Source organism: Condylura cristata, unplaced genomic scaffold, assembly GCF_000260355.1.
Source record: "Condylura cristata isolate star-nosed mole 26May11 unplaced genomic scaffold, ConCri1.0 scaffold00011, whole genome shotgun sequence".
Classification (NCBI taxonomy): Eukaryota; Metazoa; Chordata; class Mammalia; order Eulipotyphla; family Talpidae; genus Condylura; species Condylura cristata.
Genome location: NW_004567112.1, coordinates 40,403,966 through 40,420,503, shown reverse-complemented (window position 1 = coordinate 40,420,503; position 16,538 = coordinate 40,403,966). Strand labels below are relative to the sequence as shown.

The following is a 16,538-nucleotide window of genomic DNA, read 5'->3' as shown; positions in this document are numbered from 1 at the left end:
CCCCAGTTCTGTATGTATAAATAAATAAAACCTTTAAAATCAATAAATAAATACAGTCTTTTGAGTTTAGCTAAAATTAGTCTTTTTCCTAAAAAAAAAAAGCAAGTGCAAACAAAGTCTAAATTGATGTATATGTTTCTGGCAAAATCTGGATATTAGTTCCTCAAAACAGGAGAACATTTAATTATATCTGGAATTTCTCAATGATTAAATGTTAATTGTCATTAACGATGTCCCTAAACAATACTTTAAAAAAAAAACATGAGGAAAGACTAAATTATTATTCAATTGTTAATGAAAAAAAAAATTTGAGACAAAAGAACATACTCCCAGTTTGTTAGAAACATACATAGATATAGAAATGTCTCAAATGACATTTTTATCTATACAAGATGTCATGATTTTTACTGTCCAATAATTACCAAATTCCAAATTTCTTACCAGAAATATGTACTATTTTAACAATTAGGAAAAATTATGAAAAACTGAAAAAAATGTGTTACCTGTCAAAGGAATAAAATTAGACTAAACATATTAACATAGAAATAGTTAGAATATTTTTAAATAAGATGAGAAAACACAATACTAAAGGACTCTAGAATGTTTCCTTTTAAGTAAGAAAAGATACACAAAAATTCTGCCATACTCGGAATGAACACAGAAGTGACTGTAGTTAAATAAAATATTATAGTTCAAAGATTGAGCACCAAAATCAAAAATATATATTTTGACAAAAAAGAAATACCTATCGTACAGATATACAAAGCACAGATCTTTTCCTGCATTAAAAACAACTATTGTAATTCAATGAGATATAAAAATAATTGCCTTTTTAATTCTATCAGCATAGGAATAAAACGCACAGAAGCAGATAGGTGATAAATCATGGGATCTTTCATATGGTGTCTTCACTAATGCTTTCCTCTTTTGTTCCCACTAACACATTCCTAGCCTAAAGAAAAACCCTTTTAATTATCTCTGAATAAATTATCTGTTAGGTTTTCTTTACTAAGAAGTACCTGATATGTTACACCCTACAAAATCCAAATATCTATTAAGGGAGATGTGTTTTTTTGTCCTCAAAGCAATTTTTTAAATCCCTGGGGATTTTGAGGAATGAACTTTAACAACAGAGTTACATTTGTATGATGTATTGGAATGAACTTTAACAACAGAGTTACATTTGTATGATGTATTGGGGACATGGAAACCTAAGGATACTTACTAACAGGACAATGAAAACTAGACCACTTAAACTGTTAATCTGCAACAAGTTTACCTTATTAAAACTAAAAACCTTACAAAACCAAAATCTACCAAGGAATCTTTTCAGGAAAGTATACAGCTTACTTACAATCCCGTAAAAACACTAACATACTAATCACAAAGAGAAAATCATTGGTTCCAAATCCTTTAAAGAAACCCCCAGTAGACTGCTCAGATTAGGTATCTACTGAGATTGTCTTCTCTGTGTTAAAGGTTTTATAAAGCATTCACCAAACCAATGCATCCTACAAAGAGATACATGGCAGACTTGACAAAACACAGCTAATCCAAGCTCCAATGTTAGTCACCAAACGAATTGTGCATGGCAGTTACTATGGATCTGGGATTGTAGCATACATAGCACAGCATTAGACAAAAAGGGATACAGAATTAAGATACATAATAGAGGAAAGAGAGAAGACTTAGTGTTCCATAGTGAGTTTTTATTTGTTTAAATATTCTCCATACCACACAAGGTTATAATGAAGTACCAAGTGGTATCACAATGTTAGCTTCTTGGTAAAATGATGATTTATTTCAATATGCCATCAAACAGAATGGCAAGTAAACTGTGCATTAGTATCTGATCTGCCTCTAACAGAAGATATCACTATAAATAATTCTAAACATAAGCACAATTTAGTGAATAAGTTAGGAGACTGGTAGATTTTAATTTTCAGATTCAACTAAAAGTTGTTCACCAGTCAGTCACCTGCTGTTTTGACAAGTTACTTACCAACTTGTGCTGCCATTTCTCCGTAAATATATCCCCTAAGGTGAGGATAATTCTTGCAAACTGTGTCACAAGCATTTGAAAGGAACCATGAGTTATTGTGTAATGCTCTTGAAATTCCTCAGATGTAGGGTCCTACACAAAGTAAAGTATTATTATACATCTCTCTAACAGTAGTCATCTGTTTGCATTATGACTTTTTCCCTACTCTTGACATTGTGATTCTTGGACACTAACCTTTCTCAAAATAATGTATCCAAAGAGCCTCCATTCCTGACCCACGTAATTACTTTTTCAAATCTCAATAATCAAAGCTTTCTCTTCCTTAGGAGGTATTGTGGAAACTGGGAGTCATAAAACATAAATTAGGAGTTATAAAATGAGCTTTCTTGGTATTATATATTTTTGTTCTTTTTTTAATGTTGGTAAATTTGTTATTTTTAATCTACTCTTAAGTGCATGATTTATGTTTGTATATTTTTGCAATATTACTTTTTAACTTTCAATTATATATTAAGGAATTCACTTACAGATTTATATTTTATGAACAGAAAGAGCAGGTTGGGAAATGAAGAAGCAAGAAAGGCAAACAAGTAACTAACTGCTATGTAACCAAAATGCTTTTCTGGAATGACCCAACAGTAGAAATTATTTTGGGATACAAAAAAAGAAAATCTATGCTCATAACCTCTGTAACTTCTATAGAAGTTAAACATAAGCCATAATAAAATTTGTTATACTATTCAAAATTTTATCTTCTGCTGGTTTTCAAGTCAATTATAAGCTACACATATATGTATAGTTTAGTTTGTATTGCTACTGTACTACACCTTGAAAGAGAATGGTCAATCTTCTTACACAGTTCCTAAAATGTTTTTTTTAATTTATGACCAGATTGAGGGGGGAAGGAATTATAAAACATGGTGTTTCAAAAACACTGATTCAAAAAGCCACTTGCAACCCCATGTTTATTGCTGCTTTATTTACAATAGGAAAGACATGGAATCAACCCAAATACCCAAAAGTAGGTGACTGGATTAAAAAGATGTGGTACGTATATACAATGGAATATTATTCAGCAATCAAAAAGATAAACACATGCTTTTTGCAGCAACATGGATGGAGCTGGAAAGGATCATGCTTAGTGAAATAGGCCAGAAAGAAAAAGAAAAATACCAGATGGTTTCACTCATTGAAGGAGTATAAAGGATTAGGGGGAAAATAAATAATAATAATAATGAACAACTATATACCAAAAACATTTTACGGGGGAGCAGTGGGGAATGGGATCAAAAATGGGGTGAGGGGAAGAGTGCACTGGACTATGGTGATGGCACACAGGTGAGTTGGTGATGGGAAGCCCACAGGGATTACAAATGAGATGAAAAAATGATATAAAAATAAGCTATTATGTTATTTTTTCTTAAAAAGGGTGTCTTCATTAAATAGTGTTTCACTATACTATTTTATACTATAAAATAATTTTAAGAGATTTTTTTATAACCCTCAAAATTATATTAAAATACTCCTAGGTGAACAGATATTTTTCTATGTTTTAAATATAGCAGGAGAAAACTTTCATGGGGCAAAGGTAAAATCACAGCATTCCATGTTCTCTTTTAATATAATACTAGCCTAGTAATTGTTGTCTCTTAATGTCTCTTAACTTTTAATTTGTTGATCTGTAAATTGAGACCACAAAACCTGCCCTAGCTATCACACAAGACTGCTTTAAGGATTAAATGAAATAATCTACTTGAAAGACATTTTAAACCACAAAAAGTTATCAAAGCAGTCATTTTTACAGAATCGTATTTATAAACTATGGTCATAAAATAATTTACTATTGATTCTAAAATGAAACAAATGGAAATAGGTGTTCAAAATACATGCGTAGGGCCATGGTCACTAATTTAGGCCTTTGATTGAATATATAGTCAGTAAATGATCTTGTTAAGAAAGGAATACTTCCTATGAATTATCTTAAAACCTTCAAAAGTGAATTTGGAAGGGAATATAAAAATAAAATAACTCATTTATGTGGACTGTCCTAGAATATTTGAAAATATATTTACCTGTTAGCTACGAGGTAAGAAATTAAAAGTCACTAGGTTTAAAAAAAGTGTTAAAAATTGTTATGAAGGAAAAATATACACATGAAACTTTTGAAACAGCTGTTCACCTCTCTGGAAGTAATTCAGAAAGACCACGTAGTGATAGCAAGGAGTATACACATACAAGAGAACAGACATGAAAATGGACATAAGCTGCATTCTAGGTAGTATGAAGAAAATCAGTTAAACCTTCCTAAGTAGCTCACATATTATCCAGATCAGGAATCTCTCCAATAGGTCACAAGTAAAATCTATTAACTACACTGTTATGATTGGTACTCCAGTAGATTGTATTATGACTTTCAAGAATAAGTTATCCTTTAAGAATGAGGTCACCCCTTTCTCTTTCACTCCTTATTATACAATATTTAATATGCTTATAAAACCAATGTCTATTAGAAAATAATTCATATTGCCCTCCTTACTGTTTGTTTTCTTGCTGATACAAGTTTAAAGCTCTGATGAAGTAAATTAGGTTTATTACATGAACCTAAAAAACCAGACTCAATTATCAGAAGACTTTCAAATCAATTAAAGAACTGCTCATCTGCTTATTCAGATCTCAAACTTACAAAGTTAAAAAGGACTAGGAAAGGAATGCATTTAAACCATTAAGGAATTATTCCAAAGAGAAATAATTTTAGTTAAAAACATTAGTAAAATTTCCCAGGCAAGCATTGTATCAAAACTAGGGCTAAAAGACAAAGTCCCTATCAGAACCACACTGCCTCCCTTCAATTTGTCTTAGGCTTTATTTCTGTAAGCTAGGTATCTCTCAATATATCATTGAGCCTGGACCTTGGGTAATAGAAAATTTTTCTCAGGGTCTGGATTCCCTCCTACAAAACTAAACTCTAGATTTATCTTTCTAGCTCCAGATTTATCTTCTGGCTATTATTTGGTCAATGATTTACTTAAAACTTAAAACTTCATTTTCTCCCACAAATCTCTTTAATGCTAGCCCACAATGACATTTTCTTATCATTTAAATTTCCTAGTTTTAAATACATATCACATATCCAGTTATTTCAGTTAGGTATGCCTCCTTAACTCCCAACCCAGGCTCTAAATTTTTCACAGGCAAAATTCACACCTTTCATTTTTCTATTCCGTAGACTGTGATATAAACTGAACAAAAAGGTAAACCTTAAAAGGTATCATAAATTAGGTACACCCACCCTTCTACCAAATAATGCTTCCAGGGTGAGTCAAAATGGTGATATAAATGTCACAATGCAATCATCACAATGTCAGCATGATCGAAAAGAAGATTCATCTGGCTACTTAAGTTTCTTAGATTCTCACCAACAGAATTAAAAGCTGTTTCAGGCAAAATAATCATTTTATATTGGCATATAGTGTCTACCCTTGTCCTGGACACAGAACAGACATTATATTTACAAATTGTAAGCCTTAGTAAATTTAAGTAACTACACTGGCAATATCTATGTGCTTGCTTTGTACATTCTACTTGCCTTGTAGATTTTCAGAAATTACTAAAGCAATACAAAAAAAATTCAGTTATTTCAGTGGGGCATTTTAAGTATAACAGCCTCAATACCATGAAAATCTCAACCTGAGGGAGTGCTCTAAACTAAAAAAGGTAGGAATCCATCTGCATCTGAAGCAGTGATAAGTATCAGTAAATTAACATTCATTTCTCCCAACATGACAATCTAAATGATGAAGATTATGAAAATCTGGTAAGATTCCTTAAAATATTTTTGCTTGGTAGTATACAAGAAAGATGCCATTTACCTTGAGTTCTGCAGTAATTAGAGCTATTGTAAGCAAGCATCACTACCATTCATCCAAAAAAACTAAATACAAATTAAGGCAGAAAAAGGGGATTAAGACCCTAACAACAAAGAAAAGATGCAGAATATTCACAATTAGAAAAAAGAGATTTAGCATGGTAGTGAGAAGGTATGAAAGATGAGCAAAATCTTAGAATTTTAACCCTACACTAACCTCAAAAGTACACTAACAACAAAACCACAGAAATAATGAACTAGTAAAGAAAAGTAAATGTCATAGAAAATAGTTAAGGGACATTAGTGTTAAAGTTAAAACAATAAAACTGTAAATCAGTACAGGTGCCATTTTACTTATCACCTAAGTAATTAACATGTACTTGTAGTAACTGAAAGCAAAATTCATGTAATATAATTTGAAATATGTATATCCAGGAAAACAGAAGATAAAACAATACACAAACTCCTTAAAATTCTCATTACCTTATAAATTGTTTTAAATTTGGCTTATAGGACTATTACATAATAAGGACATCTTATATTTGAAAACTTCTAATAGCTGGTATTACTACTTGAGAGTAAGAAGTTAGGAGATTAAAAGATATTTTCAACCAAGCTAAATAAAATTCTACCTTTAAAATGCTACTACATTAGGGAGGAAAATAGAAGAGTAAGGATTTATTTTACCAAGTAAGTGAAAGTAAAAAACTCGTCTTAATTTTTTTTTCTAAAGCATGGAATCAACACAGTATAAGTTACGTGTTTAAAGGTAAGTGAACAAACCAATTAATAACCTACTCTATGTCAAGAAGATATATACAACACAGGCTAGTTTTCTATGTCGTTTTACATCACCATAATTATGTTGACACTAGAGTTTTATACCACAAGGGTTTATAGAGTTTGCAAGCAAACATAAAACAAAATATTTAGAAGCATGCAAAAGTAAAGGATATATTTAGCTCCTACTTTGGTTTTAAAGCTTGTTTTTTTTTAAAAAAAAAGGGGGGGCTTAAAACTAGAGAAATTATTTAACATTTCAAACTTAAATTATATAATTAAAAATATTAAACAAAAAAAAAAATTCCTCAGCTTACCTGGTTTCTTTCTGGATTTTTCATGACCTAGCTGTCCCAGATCATTACATCCACATGTATACACTGTTCCATCATCCAGAACAAATACAGTATGCCTGAGTCCACATCCTACATCTCGGACCTTTTTATTTATAAAAAAGTCACTTTTTCTGGGCTCTAAAACAATTTCTTCATCAATTCCACCCAAACCTAGCTGTCCAAAAGATGCATTTCCCCAGCACAACATATTTGTAATTCTTTTGGTCTTCCAGTTTCAACAAAAAACTCCCTTCTGAACCACTGGGAAGTTGGAGGTATCCCTATATCTGAAGAGACAGAAAAAAAGTTAAGATGACTTCAAAGGAAACATGATACATAATTGCTCTTCGAGTGCTACACTACAACAGTCATTATATAGCCAACAAGAAACCTATTTTAAAATATGCTACACAAGTATTTAGCTTCAAAAACCAATCAGTAGGGTAAATACAGCATCCAGAAACATTTTTTTTAAATGTATCACTTTCCATGACTGTAAAACATATTAACCACTTTTGACTTTTTGTTATCTTGTGATAATCTAACAAACACTAAGTAACTTAATGAAATGAATCCTTTTCCCTTTAAATAATTTCAATGGGAGCAAGAAATAAGCATTAAGCAAAAATAATAATCAAAAAAAATATATGGTGAAAAATTTAGACACATAAAACAATATAAAACCTTGCAATCTCCCTCAAACAACAGCAAAATTAAACTTTCTAATACCTACCTCCACATTAACAGAAACTGGAGTCCTATATGTAATGGAAATAAAACCAATAATGGAAACTTCAAACTTCCCACAATTTAAATGACTCTTCCAATTATTCATACCAATCGGACCTAGAGAAAATGTCCACATGTCAAAACTTAATATTAAGACGATCACCTCCAAAGCTCTTTTCTTGCAAATCAAAATAGCAACACTCCAACCTACTAATTTTAAAACTAAATCTGTATTCATAACTAACATACAGGGGGGAAACTTTCAGTTTAAATATCAAAGTTCTCCCCCAAATTAAACATTTCCTATTAGAAAAGTGACTGGAAAAAAAAAAGCCCTTTAAGCTCTTTATACCTCCGAGACAATTATTTGAAGATGGAAAACAACTACAGAAAAACCCCAGCACTGCCAGTTTTTCGAGAATAGAGATGGGGGTTGGGACACTGATAGTTTGATCGCGAAATCTGTAGAACTTTCCAGTACACTGATTATTTCTTCACTTGTAAAGATTCAGATAACAAAGAGTCCACTTCATCTAAACCTACACAAATTTTTTTTTTTTACCACATCACGTTACAAAATACCACAATTACAGGAAGTCAACCTTATACCCGCTGTAGTCACCCACATTCTTTATACAGAACCTGGGAAGTTTCAACACCCAACTTTCCTACATTCGGGCTAGCAAGCACCGAAAACTGTCTCACTGCGTGACCTAGCCATTAAATAAGTTTTATTTCATTCTCTTGGGGCATCAGAACTTGATAAGTGCCGAGAGTTCAGCATTGTCTTCACCTCCCCCCCAACTCTTTAAAAAAAAAATTAGAGAGGACTGGAAAAATACCCCAGATTTCAGCGCATGAGGACGGAACGAGTATAGGAAAGACGTCCTCTCGCCAGCAACAGGTAGGGGAACGAGAGCAGTTTGCTCCCATCATTCCCCGAACAAGCTCTCAAATCAGCTCAGGGGGCCGAGGGACAGCAATCTTCTGCACACACCCAACCTCGCGGGCAGACGAGCCAACTACGGCAGCCGCTCGCTCGCAGCAGCTGCAGAAACCCGCGGACGAAGCTCCGCACCTCGGCGGCCTTCCCCAGGGAGGTGCGACATTCCGGGCACCCGGCCGGGGAGCCCCGACACTGCCCTGGGCCCCCACCCCCCACCCCAAGAAAGCGCTGAGAAAGCACCCTGCGCCAGGCGGGCCTGTATCCGCCCAACCCGGCCTGCCTCCTCCCTAACACCGTCACACACCCCCGAACCCACCGGGGCAACGTCTCACCCGGTCCCTCAAAGGCAAGGGAAACCCAGGCGATAGGGGGCGGCGCCTCCCCAGAGAGCGAGGCAACGCCGCAGCTGAGGCAGGTCTCCAGTTCCTGGACCCTTCTCCTTCAGCCAGTGGCGGCGATCACCAGGGGTTCTCCGGCGTCGGTGCTGCTGCTCCGCTGCTCCCCTCCCCGGCTCCTGTGAAACTTTACTAGGTTCCTTAGAGAAAAGCAGCCGCCACCGCTGTCCAGTCCACAGACAGCCGTCAGCGACCCGGATGGAGCGGGAGGGAAGGACGGGAGGAGAGAGCCCCGCGGAGAGCGCAAGGGGTGGGGAGAGTTGTGGGGCGAGACCGGGGAGGAGTAGGGAGAGAGAGGGGGAGGTGGCTACGCGGGGGAGAGGGGGAGGGGCCTACCGGAAGTGAACCGCGGGCACGCACGCGAGCCCGCCCACGTACCCGCTCGGGCGCCTGCGCCGGAATCTTCCCAGGGCACGCCGACCCTGGCGCCTGCGCAGTGTTCTGCTTGCGAAGAGGAAGCCGCCTGGTAATGCAAAAGTTGGAGTTTTGTAAACCTTCTATCAACGTTTTATCGCGCACAAAGGGCTTTTGCTCAAGAAAATTTCTTCGCTCTTTTGGTTTGGTTAACTTTCTGTTCTTACCTCCCAGTCTACTTGATACTTTATTTTTGCAAGGGGAATTTGCAGATGAAACACAAATTGTGGATAATAAAGGCGGGTAAATTGTTTTATCCCCAGTTTCAACCGGAGCGCTCAGTAAAGAGATATATTCACAGCAATGGCAGAAGCTACTGACATTAAATGTCAATATTACCAGTTTGTTCGAGGTGGTTGCCTTAACTTTCAGTACTCTCCCTGGGAGATAAACTTACATTGCAGGGCATCTTTTATTCAGAGAAGATTAAGTAAAGCTAGAGTCTCTGCTTCATGAAAAAGAAGTCTAGAATTCCTTGGCTAGGCTTCTTGACATAATCCCTCAAAAAAAAGAGGACTTGAAGCAAGGCACTTCTGAAATTTTATGTTAGACTTTGCTGGAACCTTCTTCAGAGTGGATGACAAGATCCGGAAAAAATTCCATAATAGGCCATATTATCTCATTGAAAAAAATGTAGAAAGTGCCTATGGTACGGTATGTATACGTATTTATATATATATAAGTTTACTGGGGCTGCCATAACAAAATGTCACAGATTGTATAGTTTAAGACAACAAAAATGTATTGTCTCAGAGAAGGAAGCCATAAGTCTGAAGTAAGGGTGACAGGAGGATTGGTTCCCTCTTGGGGTCTGAGAGGGAATATCTTTTCCATTCTCTGCTAGCTTCTGCTCATTGTTTATTCCCTGGCACTACTTGGTTTGTAGATTCATTCATTCTAATCTCTGCCTCCATCTCTGTGTGTTTTTCATCCCTGTGTTTCTGGGTCCAAATGTTCCTCCCTTAAGGGCTCTAGTTATTGAAAGAAAGACCACCTTAGTCCAGTATGACTCCTTTTAACTGAGTTGCATCTGCAAAGACTATTCCCAAATAAGGTCACGTTCTCAGGTACTGAACATTAGGACTTCCACATCTCACTTAGGAGAACCCATTTCAACCTACAACAATATGTTACAGAAATAAGTTAAAATAATGTGATGTTGAAGCAAAAAAAAAAGCACAATTTTAATATTAGGAATGGTGAAAATATCCACAAAACATTATTAATATTTTGATGGCTTCGTTGTCCTTGGAGGACTTTTAATGACATGTAACTTTAAGGATTTGATGCCTCGTTAGATCATTAAAGAGGAAGTTACAGGGTTTAGAATCTCTAATACAATATACTTAATGCTTAAAAAAATAAAACTTGAGTTACTTTACACACTGAAAATATACTTTTGATCTTTTTTTAATGGAATTTTTTTAATGAAGATTTATTTATGCTTACAAGAACTGGAGTACAGGCCAGAGGTGCAGGAGGTGAGAGAATTCACCAGAGACAGTGGGGAGCAGAACAGGTGGATTTACTGAAATGCACTGCTGAGAGGAGCAGCTGGCAAGACAGGAGAGGTCTGCTGCACAATATGGGTCACCTCCCTGGCCAGGAATCAAGCCCAGGCTCGCAGTGGCTTCAGACAGCTTCATAGTGCATTACTCTAACCTATTGCACCACGAGGGAGGGCCCACTTTTGATCTTTTTAACAGTCCAAATGGGCATTCTGAATGAGTGAGGCTGAGTTCTGGGAACCTGAGGGGATGTGGGCATAGGAGTTTCTAAAACCCTTGTCTGTGAGGTGCCACATATCACTTCTTCATGTAACATTACAAAAACTACACACCTACATGCAAGGAAGTGGGAAACATAATCCCTGCCTGAGTTCCCAAGTACTATATTATACTATAGAATAGAGAGTATAAAAATATAAGTCTTCCTTGTAAAAGTGCAATGGACATTTCTATGTGTTGTCTTTAGCCTATGACTCTGTGACACAAGACATTAGAAAATAGCTTGTGATTATTTCTATGGTAAAACAAGTACAATAAGTTCTCACTTAACATTGTGGATAGAGTCTGCAAAACTGACTAAGCAGGCAAAATTATAATTAGATATAAAGACAGCAGAGTAGGTCCTTGAGTAACATTTTATTCAACAGCCTATTTCTTTTTTCTCATCAATATTAAGGTAAAATGACATAATTTGAGGTTGTTAGAAAATATAAATGTGTTGTATAACAGAAGCATGAGATAGTGAGTTATGGTGGATTCAGAGCCAGAGCCTACAGGCAGACTCCAATCCTATCCTGCCAAACACAGACATTTACAGAAAATTACTTCTTAGCCCTGATTTCTATAGCCAGGAATGTTAATTGTGTATATCTGACCAGGTTATTGTGAGTCAAAACATATACAGTGACTTACATAAGGAAAGGGTTTTATAATAGTTAGCTTTCATTATAACTAGTATCTCTCCCAAGCAAGTGGTAAAAAGATTTAAGAGCATATGCCATTTCACCCAACTCTATAACTTAGAATAAAGTAAAATATTTTAGCTATTATTTTCAATAAAAAATGTAATGTTCAGATTGTTGAGAAATTGCTAAAATATGTGTTCACTCTATTATTCCCTTCCACTTGCACTTCCATCCAGCTGTGCTACTTGTGCTGTGCCTTACCTCACTTCCTTCATTCAAGCTGCTACTCATTGTCACCTCTCTGGACTTCACTGACCATCCTATGCAAAAATTCACCCCCTAACCTTTCTTTAACCTTACCCTTTGTTCTCTTTCATATCCATTATCACTACCTGATATTTTGTCATATAATACATAAATGGATAGTATATATTGTCGTGTATGTATATGTATGTCATGTAGATACCTAAAAATAGTCAATTATAAGTGATCTACAAATATATAATGTAGATGACTATTTGTTCCCTCCACCAAGATGAAGAAGCCATAAGTAGGGGATTTGTCCCTTTTTGCTTAGTGCCCTATTTCCCAATGTTTTGAATAGTTTTTGGCCAGCAGCATTTGCTCAGAAATTGTTTATTAAATTAATCCCTGATTCTGGCAGCACAGTAAACTATTATAACCATTTTATAAATAAATTTGACACTGTATCAAGAATCTGTAAATCATAATAATAGCAATATTTATTACTAAACATTGCTCTAGACTATTTACCTGTATTAAATCACTTCTACTTATCTGTATCAAACTATTTCTTATATTAGGACTATAAAATGTAAGGAACTACATGAAGAAGTCAATATACTTATTGATCACCTACTATGTGTTGTGTGCTACTCTACCATTTCTAGTAGAAGTGAGAGACAAAAAGGCAGGAAACTAAAAGTATGAACAAGGTTTTCATTGTTAAGTTGTTACAGAGATTTTACTGTGATGCAAACCTGCTTTTCTAATAGCAAAAATTTAAAACAACCTAAGTCCCAACAATGAGAAAATGGGATGTGTGACAAGGTTAATCCTTTTATTGTTAACAATGAAAGGACAAACTGACTATCCATAAGTTTGTCATCAATTGCTACCCAATCAAAAAATGACCCACTTTGAGTTGAACAACTGGAAAAACTGCCTTTAATATTCTTGTCCTCCAAGATTTTTTTCCACTCAATCAAAACAATTTCATGACTACATGTTTTTCTGTCTCTCAGTGAGTTCCTCCATCTAGAGCTCTCATCTGCTTTTTTCATCCCCAGTCTTATAGATTCCCTGGTCATCTCTTCTCCTTGGCATTTGACCTGTCATTATGATTCCAGTCTGAAACTTTTTCAAAGCAGTCAGATCCTTTATAAGACTTAACAAGCCTTTACCGAGAACCTACTCTGTGCTGTCCTCCCAATTCTAGTAGTAGATTTTTTTTTAATTAAACAGGCAAATAAAAGCATTTGAAATTGTAATAAATACTATGGAAACAAAGGGTAGAGATAGACAACATTAAAGTTCTTGAAATAAAATGGGTAGGGAAGGCCTTAATGGAGAAGTAGCCTTTAAAACTGAAAACAAAAAGAAGGATTAATCCCTGTGAAGAGAGCATGAGAAGACATTATAGGTGGAGGGAGAAAAGCAAAGCAGGAAAGTATATTTTTTAGGAATTGAAAGAAAATTAGTGCAGATGGAGTAGAGGAGACACTAGATACATTTGCTAATAGGCAGTCAAAATATAGATCAAACAGAGTACACTAAAGAGTTCTAAGTACAGACAATCCCTGATTTGTGATAGTTCAAAAATGATGTTTCTATAGTGGGATGTAAATGATACACATTTAATAGGCACCATATTTAATTATTTTATTAGGGTTTTATTTTTTTTTGCTTTTGATCTTCAATGAGTTACATGTACTATTTAACACTTTATCAAAAAATAGCTTTAAATGATTTGCCCAACTATACTAAAGTAAGTGTTCTGAGCATACCAAAGGTAGTCTAGGCTAGGTAATGACATCAGTAGGTAAAGTATATTAAAGGCATATGTTGAAAGACCCATCATAAATTGAGAGAGATTGGTACTCCTCAAGGGTTATATGCCAACAGAAGAAGCAAGTATTACATATGATAAGAAAGATATTGCTTTTGCTTTTCATTTGGACAGGAATACTGAATTAGAGGATGAAAACTGAGCAAATTAGATTATGTAGGAGGTATTTTTTGCAATAGTCCAAATGGAGAAAATAATGGTGAGTTCTACAGTGGTAGTGATGGAGATAAAGTGAAGTAGCTATATCCAAGACATTTTGGGGATAGGATCAACAGGGTTATGATGAATCAACAGGGTTTGAGGGGACCAGAGAATGTGAGGAATGCTGGGCCACTGGTAGTGTTCTGACTTCAAGACATTTACAAGGAGGAGGCTGACTATTGGGAGAAGTGGGAGGACAAGCTTTGAGTAGGATAATTCAAGAGCTTGGATTTGTTCTTATATTTAAAAAAAGTGTGTTCCTATATTAGTTTGCTAGGACTGACATAAAATACCACAGACTTGATGTCTTAAACAACATAAATTAATGTTTCCATAATTTTGGAACCTAGAAGTCAGACATCAAGGCTGGATTAGTTCCTTCCAGCCTGTCTCCTTGACTTTGTAGCAGATGGCCACCTTCTCCCTGAATATTCACCTGGCCTTTCTCAGTCTCTTTTTGTATGACCTAGTACTTCTTAAAAAGACAACAGTCATATTGGGTTGAGTCCTACCCATTAACCTCTTTTTAACTTAATTGCCTCTTTAAAGTCCTCTTTACAAATACAGGCATACTCTGAGTTGAGGGCTGGCAGGGTAGGACTTTAACATATGAATTTGGGTGGTAATAGGAACACTCCTTATCTTGGCAGTTTTTTTCCTGCCTTTTGAATTTCATTTTTAAATTTTCTTTCTGTCATCCAAGTGGATATGGGCCTAGCCCAGAAAAGATGGGAAAAAGAACTCTCTTCTGTCACAGAAATTAGTAAGCCCAGAAAAAAATTGACATGTCTTCTTAATAGATTCAAGCTACTTAATTTTATTGGTATTATCATGTATGATGGATGTCATTTAATCTACAACACAAAAAACAGAAGTTCTGGATTACATATTATAGAAGATACCTTTCTCAATTTTCATTCTCACAATTATACTAACTTACTTTCCTTCTCCAAATTTATATACAAGCTTAATTTTCTTCTCAATACTGACTCTGAAATCATAATGTCCATATTTTGAAAATATGAAATTTTTTTTAAAGATTTATTTATTTGTACATACAGAACTGGGGTACAGGCCAGAGGCTCAGGGGCGGTGAGAGGCTTCACCAGAGAGAGAGAGTGGGGAGCAGAACAGTCAGATCAACGAAGTACACTGCTGAGGGGAGCAGCGGGCGGCCAGGAGAGGTCTGCCACACCATGTGGTCACCTCCGGGGCAGGTGGGAATCGAACTCATGCGGAAGTGGCTTTAGCTTCTCAGTGCAGTGCTTTAACCCACTGCGCCACCAGGGAGGGCCATATGAAACATTTTTAAATGCTTTTTATTATTTTCCATAATTTCTTCCATCATTACTTGTACTCAATGATTGCAATGTTTTTTAAAAATATTTTATTCAGCTGATAGTCAAGCAGGCATAAGCATGGGAAATCACATGTAATGTGGCCCTTGACCAGTATGTGGGGATGTGTTCATGCTTTTGAAATTATTGTGATTATTCTAGTTACTATACTTTCTGAAAAAAATGCTCAAAATGCCCTGTGATTTCTGTTTGCTTGGTTTTGGCAATAAAGAATATTTTTTGAAAGACTTAACTATCGCATAAACTATACTTTAAAATGTATCCCATAGAACTCATGAGGATTCTGGGAGTTCTCTTTATAATGAGCAACTCCAAGTAATGCAGTTGAAGTGTGCCATCTATACTTAGATGAATCCTTTAACTTAACATGTTTTTCTTTTAAAAGAAACAAATAACAATAAAGAGGAGGAATCTCAGCTATGAGAACTTGTCAAACTAAATATATAACATTGACAATATAATGTCCATCCATAGAAAAATGTGCATCCATACAAAAATATATACACAAAAAATGCATGTACATGTACTTATGTATGTAGACATATACATACACATATGTAATATGTGTGTAGATACACATACATAATAATATTTTTAAGTGATATGCCTCAACTGTCATCATACCTTTCTTAAATTTTAATTGTAAACTAATTATAAATATAGACCTTTCTTAAGTACACAGTATATTCCCCTTTTTTAAAATAGAATTAGCCACAGCGTGATTATCTATATCTACTAAATCCCTTATTAATAACTTTCAAAATACTAATGTAAAAGCAACAGGCTTTCTGATTTATTATATTGTCACTTTTTATAAGCAGAACTAACAACACACTTCAGATCTTAATTACCATTAAAAATCTTATGAAAGCGGCACAGAGTACCATGAAAGTAAGACCTATAAATTTTTATAAATTCCCCTCCCCAGCACAAAACCCCTCATATAGCCTAGAAACAACTATTGGTCACTTCCAACTTCTACACAATGATTGCAATGTTTTTAAAAATATG

General features: G+C 35.3%; 1 protein-coding gene across 3 annotated transcripts in view; it reads right to left on the bottom strand.

Annotated features, from left to right (window-relative positions):
• Nucleotides 1-9,324, bottom strand: part of HERC4 (HECT and RLD domain containing E3 ubiquitin protein ligase 4) — a 105,923-nt gene extending 96,599 nt beyond the window's left edge. For 2 of the 3 annotated variants that reach the window (XM_004680846.2, XM_004680845.2), the window contains exons 1-3: nucleotides 8,990-9,324; nucleotides 7,716-7,828; nucleotides 6,965-7,269 (exon numbers count right to left, since the gene is read on the bottom strand). In XM_004680846.2, the coding sequence (XP_004680903.1) occupies nucleotides 6,965-7,190 (226 nt within the window). In that variant the 5' untranslated portion in view covers nucleotides 7,191-7,269; nucleotides 7,716-7,828; nucleotides 8,990-9,324. Of the gene's footprint in view, nucleotides 1-6,964; nucleotides 7,270-7,715; nucleotides 7,829-8,973 lie in introns of all 3 variants that reach the window. The other variant, XM_012723664.1, reaches the window with a different exon arrangement.
• Between the last annotated feature and the right edge of the window lie 7,214 nt (nucleotides 9,325-16,538).